Source organism: Plasmodium cynomolgi, chromosome 13, assembly GCF_000321355.1.
Source record: "Plasmodium cynomolgi strain B DNA, chromosome 13, whole genome shotgun sequence".
Taxonomy (NCBI): domain Eukaryota; phylum Apicomplexa; class Aconoidasida; order Haemosporida; family Plasmodiidae; genus Plasmodium; species Plasmodium cynomolgi.
This window is the reverse complement of record NC_020406.1, coordinates 130,531-137,395: the sequence shown is the minus strand read 5'-3', so window position 1 is coordinate 137,395 and position 6,865 is coordinate 130,531. Positions and strand designations below refer to the sequence as shown.

The following is a 6,865-nucleotide window of genomic DNA, read 5'->3' as shown; positions in this document are numbered from 1 at the left end:
TCTTGGCTTTTTTCTTCCTTTTTAATTAGCATGGCGGGGGATCGAGAAGGATAGCTGCGCCAATGCAGGCATGTCATAATATATTATCTACACACGTACATTCATGCGACCGCGGCAAGTGGAGCAGCTCGTTTGCAAATGAGGAAGAACGAAACATACACATGGGGTTTACGTCGATCCTGGAGAAGGGTCATACGAAGTAGCGGTTATCATACGGAATGGCGAGTTAAAAAAAAAAAATGGCATATGTTATTATGCCCGTGAAGCATGCAAAAAATGTGAGTTACAAGTACGACTTGAAAAAATGACTCTACTGTTAAAATTTTCTTTTGAATTGGTCACTAAGGAACAAATAACTACACACCACAGAGGGGTCCCCTCGAGTGGGAATTAAAAATGGGGGAGATACATAAACAACTACGTGTTCACTTAATCTGATGTGTGTGTGTTCCCCCAAAAAAGGGGAAAAAAATCACTTGTGGCGCACCGTTTTGTAAACCTTAAAATGGTGATTGAGGTTCTTTACACAGTGCAGCTTTGCCCGACTGAACAAGGCTCCATTGTCTCGGTTCAATTCATCAAAGATGACACATTTAATGCGAGAGTGCACCATCGCCATTGCACACATAAAGCAGGGTTCGTGGCTTAGGTAGGCGTAATAATTGGTGCATAGGTACTGGTCGTCCTCAACAGGGTTGAGCGTGGATAACCGCGTGAGATCTGCCCCATCAGCGGTTCCATCAGCGGTTCCATCAGCGGCTCTATCAGCGGTTCCATCAGCGGCTCTATCAGCGGCTCTATCAGCGGCTGCATCATCGACTCTATCAGCGGCTCCACCATCGACTCTATCAGCGGCTCCACCATCGACTACTTCATCCTCATCCACCGCTTCGCATTCCGAGGTGTGCGCATTCTGCACGTGATTAGTGATGCAATCCGTAGTGTTACTGTTATAATTGTTTGTTCCCATGTGCACTTCCTTTTTGATTTTCCACAGGTGGCGTAATTTGAAAGAAGCCTGCTCAATGGCCAACATCACTGCATGCTGCAGTGGGTGATTTTTTATATTATCACCTGAACAGGCAATAATTTTATGATTGTGCGTTAAAACGCACCCACCTTGGCATGTGCCAAAAATTTTCCCAACTCGAATTGCAATTTTTACAAAGTGTATGAATTTTTTTATTTCTTCTTTTGCTAACGTTGTTAACTCATTTGCTGGTTTTCTATAATAGAGTGGCCAATGCACAGACCACTCTGCGTACTGCTTTCTCGTCATGGGGGGGTGCTTGGATACATGCACCATTTTTATGGGAATTGATTTGCCTCCATTTATTTGCACAACTTTGCTAAGTAAATCGTCTGGCAGTTGGGCACAGAAACCCACAAGTATTTGGATATTTTCCTCGTTTAATTTTCGACACCTTTTTAAATGATTATAATTGTTACCAAGTTGGCTATTGACAAAATCTCGCATCACATTTAAGCATTCCTTTGTGGTGTCTTTCGTTGTTTCAAGACAGTACATGGGGATTAATTCGATCGCTTGCGTGTACGAGTCGGGGTACACTTGTACTATGTCAATGATTTGGGAGTACATCATGGGTGGGACAGCAAACAATTGGCTATACCACCCAGCAAGGGTGTGGATGGGTCCCTATAAGATGTTCATGCAAAGTGGCCCTGAAAGGTGTCCTTTATTTGAACTGTGGAAGAGGAACCCCTTTGAAAATTATATCAAAATGGAGGAGCCAACATGTGAGCAAATGTCACTAGCAGCTGAACAAATTGAAGAGGCACAAAAAAGAAGAAAAAAAAAAAAGCTAACGGTAAAATCTTCCATTTTGAGAGAAAAACTATATGCGAACAGCTACGGAGGGGTTAACTTTCTTTTTCGCCCCAACTGGGTAGTCCTCATCTTGGACGTTCCTTTAATTATGCGCTTTGGTTGGCTTTATACCAAAAGGGTGTCCTTGTCATTGTAACGTAGAGGCTGGCTATGCGTGAGGAGGTAATTGTATGCTTCTCCATTTCGCACTTGTTCACTTTTCGTTTTTCGGGTTACATATGTTCTACCTCTGTTATAATAACTGTTTTGTGAGTAGTTCCTCTTCAATTTCGCATAAAAATGGGTGAACCCCCCCAAGCCCGCTTTTATTTTTACCAAGTTTGGGGCATCCAAATGGCTCTTGCACAAATGAAACTGTTCACCTTTACGCATTGCAAAAAAAAAAAAATGAACTGTTCAGGTGAATACTGCCCAAATGTGGAGCACTTTGGCTGTTTTTGGAGAACTAGCCAAATGATTATTTTTTTTTTTTTGTAATGGGAAAATAAGAAAAAATAGCACACAGTTTGGGATAGATAATAGGATGCATCCTCTCCCCTTTGAAGCAGTTTTGCAAATGCTTTTGGGGGGAGACCAGTTGAGTACTCCATTACGAAGGCGCAGCGGTTGCACATGTGAGGATAAGAACGAATTGGAAAGATCACCCAATTTTGAAGGGGAAAAATGTGAGGAGAAGGAAGGATCCATTTTATGGCCACGCAAAGACTGCACATAAATATTGTGCTTTTTTTTTTTTTTTTTCTTCAAGTCACCTAAGTGCAAATCTATATAAGTGCATCCCACTAGACCATGTACACAATAGACTGTGTACAGGAGGAAAAGTACGTCCGGAGGGTGGGAGATTTGTGCGGGGAGTACTATGTGCCCTTCGCACTGCCAGGAAGGTACAAATGCAATGTGGAAGACATAGAAAATGTGCTGCACATGTGGATGAGCAAAAGTAGTAAAATAAAAGATAAGGAAGGAAAGGATGATGAGAGCGGACTATTGCTATTCGGATCCATATTTAGAGAAACCAGTTTTTCTTTAATTTTGTCCAAGTCAAGATATGAACAGAATATGTGTACGTGGAAAATATTATGGTGTGCATGGAAGTACGTATTTAAACAAACATTTGAAAAAAATGACAATAAATATATGCACAGGTACGAAGCAGAAATTATTCGGTTTCAAGCTGGTTGTATTTATCTCCTATTTTTGCTATACTTTAGTCAACACGTTGAAGAAAATAATTTCCCCTGCCCCTTGTACATGTCGCCATGCATAATGAATCTATGTTTGGACGTGACAGAAGAGTGCGAAAGAATTTGTGTATACAATGACTTGAGGAATATTTTAAATTTCATGATGGACACCAATTCGATCATCCTAAGTTGTAATGACGGCTTGGACGGGGATTACCAGGACAGGTATGGCTCCCCTCTCTACGTTGACAAAGGCAAATTGGGGGTGGAAAATAGCACAGAAATTAATGACGTGAATTTGCCATCCTACTTTGCACACTTCCAGGAGGAGATGAAAGATCTGTGTGAATTGTGTGACAAGCAGAGGAGGAAAAGCACCCTGAGCAACACGTCTGCGCATAACCTGCGTGCCAAGTTTGAGTTCATAAGGCGGGCGCTCATGGAGGACGACTTCGTGTAGTGGCTGCCCGCGCGGGGGGTTTTGCTTGCCCGTTGTGCAGTTGGGCATCGCTTACAGCGATCATTTATTTTGTTTTTATTTTATGTTACTTTATGTTGCTTTATTTTACTTTATTTTACTTTATTTATTTATTTTTTTTATTTTTTATTTTTTTTCACCCCCCGTGTGATGTACGTACATTGTAGCGCCCCGTGGCGCGAGCATGCATTTGCGCAAAATTGTCGTAGGATGAGATGATGCCTACCTGGTGGCGCCCCTTTCAGAAAATGAAAAAATGTTTGTTTACCCATTTCTGTGTTTACCAACTGAACGTCGATTCCCCAATGTGTTTGTTTTTCGGATTGGTTTCACCACTGAGAGGGCGCATCATCTTTGTCGATACTTCCCCTACCCTCCTTTTACAACTACGCAAATAAGTATACTTATATATGTGCATGTTGTGTGCCTCCTTTTTTGTCAAGTCGAAAAAACGTAGCAGCAACAATGAAGGTGCTAGCCATTGTCCTATTTTTGTTCCTTGTCCTCTGTAAAAAAAGACCTGTTGTTGATGGAGTCATTCAGAAGCAGGATGCGTACTTGGACGACGAGTTTAGGAGCTTCACGTATTTTTTCGGTTACACGAGGGGGGCTTTCGAGGAGGGCTTTCGGAGAGGGCTTTCGGGGCGCGCTCCTACCTGCACTTGTTCGGAGACGGAGCAGCCCGACCGCGAAACAGCTAAGCTGCTAAACTGCTAAGCTGCTAAACCGCTAAACGGCTAACCGGCTAAACCGCTTTTCCCTCTTTCGAGCAGCCTCGTCCCCTTCGGCGAGCTTTCTGTCCCGGATAGTCCATAGCGATGAGTCCAGATTTACCCAAACGCAAAACAAAACAGGTTCGACATCGAGCTTAGTGCGTGCTTGCTTAGAGGAAGCAGAAAAGGGAGCAAGCTAACCGGGTTATCTTTTTCTCCACCTCGTCGCAGACATATGGAGCAAAACGGTGGACAAGGCGTACTCGATTAATCAAGTAAACTTTTTTACATAAGTAAAAAAAAAAAAAAATATGTAGTACAGAACCTTTTCAAAAAATTTGCCTGTGTTGTCTAAATTTAAAAGAAGCAACTTAGAGAGCTCGTTAGGTGGCAGACATGAAATGCTTCCTGCTTCTGCTGCCAACTATGCTCACCGAGAGGGTGCCTGAGCATGAAGCATACGCATACGCATACGCATGCACATACGCATGCATATACACATACACACACACGTACACACATATGCACCTTCCGCCACATCGTCTATGAAGTTTTCCAGCGGAATTATGAAGGTGTACATGTCTCTGCTGCTTCTCTTTCTGTTGCCCTTCTTTGCTTACATCGGCGTATTCGGTGAGTCACCCCCCCCACCCACACACACGGATATTCCTGCGTAGCGTCACAAGGACGGTTAAAGCAACAGAGGGGTGATAACATTTTCCACTTTGTGACTTTTGTTAGGCCACACAAGAAATCAGACGACCTTCACCTTGTCATCCATATGTGGTAAGTACTTCTAAGAAGTGGTTACCTTGGTGGGGGAATTACCTCCACAGTGGAGACAGTCAAACCACATAGGATACATATGTGTGCATACACGTTTGGCTACCTACTAATGCGCCCCATTGGGGACTGCGTGTGCGTTTTTCCCCTGCAGCGTACTTCACCCTTATGGTGGTGTTTTTCTTGACCAACGGGATTTTGAGCGTCGGGCTAGTCTGCTCGCTGCCGCTGGTGTTCGCAGGTACGCGCGCGGCTGAGCGGGAATGCTGAGCGGGAATTCTGAGTGGCAAGGCTAAGCGCAATGCTGAGCAGCAAGATTGAGCTGCGAAAGTGCAATCACAAGTGAGAATTATTTTTCTTCCCTTCCACCCCTGCAGTTTTCGCCTTCAATTTAGTCTACTCAGATTACAAAATAAAATCTCTGTCAAATTTTACCCGCTATATATTTTCCTTTGTATGTTTTTGAGTCTCGTAAAATGGGCACCTAACTTGGTTTCGTCCATGAGTTATTTGCACTCTCTCTCCCCCCAATACGTGTGTGTCCATGCTGTAGAGACAACACTTAACCCCCTTTTGTACCCACCTGCAGATTCTGTCCAAGTTTTTATACGACATTGTAACCCATTTGGGGGGTGACAAGGCAAACGCTTTCGATTACGGGTTCACTGGTTACCTGTACATGTCTCGTTAGTAGTTGAGAAGGGGTCTTGCGAGAATATACCTGCTTTGGGGGTGGACATGGAGCTCCTACTTCGCGGCAAATTCTATTGTCCATTTGACTGCCCGACCATCTACCCCCGCTAATCTGTGTGTTGCTCCCCCTGCGCTGTACCCCTTTCGTTGCCCCCCTCATATATTTGTTCCCCTTTTTTTGCATCCCCACTGCCAAGTATTGAAGGGAAACTACTACATGGTCCTAAAGGCAGTGCACCTGCTTGTGCTTGGCGTATTTGCGTTGATCATTAAGAAATTGTTTCCCCGGATTTTTGACGACAGCGAGTTGAAGAGTCCACAGAGCGTGTAAGGAGGAGAACGGTGGACAAAGTAGCGCGCACAGAGTGTGCAGCGTGTGCAGCGCGTACAGCGTGTACAATAATATGTATGCATTTTTGTGTGCACACATGTGGAGGCATGCTTGCCGTTCCAATTCCACCGCGTCTGAACGTGCACATCGAGATAAACGCCGCTGAAGGTGCATTATTTATTCTGTTTTATATTTTCCTCCCCCTATGCGCAGCCAATCGGATAAATACATCGTGTCCTTCCTGTGCGCGCTGCCCATCGCCGCGTCCATCACGCAGATTTATTGCTTAGCGAGCCAAGCGATGAATCCCATAGGTCAGTGCATAGGGGGAAGTGGTCAGGGGTGCCCACGCACTGACCATTCACCCTGCAGTAAAATTCGCCTCCGCAAAGTGGACACGCTCAACGAGAGATGCAATTTTTTTTGGTAACAATAGACTAGTTGGTCCTGTTTTTTTCATCCCCCTTCTGCAGACCCCAGCATATTTTTTATGATCCCCAGCTCAGTAAATTTTTCCTCACTGAGCACAATTTTTTCACTTTCGGGTAGGCTAGCTGGGTTTAACACGCCGTGAGAGATGGCCTAACACATGTGCGTAAATATATGCAGGGGATGTAGACACATGTATAACTCACTTTTTTTTTTCCCTATTTTTACCGCGTCAGTGTTGGTCATCACAACGTACGTGCTAACTGTGCTCAGAAACCTCGTCGAGACAGGTACGGACGAAGAGAGAAGCAGATGTTCATTGGTTGGGTGCTCCGCAAAGTGAGAGGTGCCAAGCGATTCGTTCGTTTGGGTTGCACTGTTTGGTGGATTGTTTGCATTGATTAT

At 44.3% G+C, this 6,865-nt stretch overlaps 3 protein-coding genes across 3 annotated transcripts; 2 read left to right on the top strand and 1 right to left on the bottom strand.

The window, feature by feature from the left end:
• Positions 1 to 478: 478 nt before the first annotated feature.
• On the bottom strand, positions 479 to 1,600 carry PCYB_131330 (cytidine and deoxycytidylate deaminase-like protein; the record flags this gene model as incomplete). The annotated part of the gene is made up of 1 exon (XM_004224158.1): positions 479 to 1,600. A coding segment is annotated over one exon (1,122 nt), but the record flags the coding sequence as incomplete, so codon positions are not given.
• Positions 1,601 to 2,638: 1,038 nt separating this feature from the next.
• PCYB_131320 (hypothetical protein) lies at positions 2,639 to 3,493 on the top strand (the record flags this gene model as incomplete). Its single annotated transcript, XM_004224157.1, has 2 exons — positions 2,639 to 3,325; positions 3,359 to 3,493. The coding sequence occupies 2 exons, from the start codon at positions 2,639 to 2,641 to the stop codon at positions 3,491 to 3,493; spliced, it is 822 nt and encodes a 273-aa protein (XP_004224205.1).
• Positions 3,494 to 3,850: 357 nt separating this feature from the next.
• On the top strand, positions 3,851 to 6,803 carry PCYB_131310 (hypothetical protein; the record flags this gene model as incomplete). The annotated part of the gene is made up of 11 exons (XM_004224156.1): positions 3,851 to 4,106; positions 4,285 to 4,365; positions 4,456 to 4,499; positions 4,983 to 5,010; positions 5,162 to 5,248; positions 5,385 to 5,461; positions 5,597 to 5,693; positions 5,898 to 6,027; positions 6,245 to 6,345; positions 6,505 to 6,576; positions 6,697 to 6,803. Coding segments are annotated over 11 exons (1,080 nt in total), but the record flags the coding sequence as incomplete, so codon positions are not given.
• Positions 6,804 to 6,865: the final 62 nt, after the last annotated feature.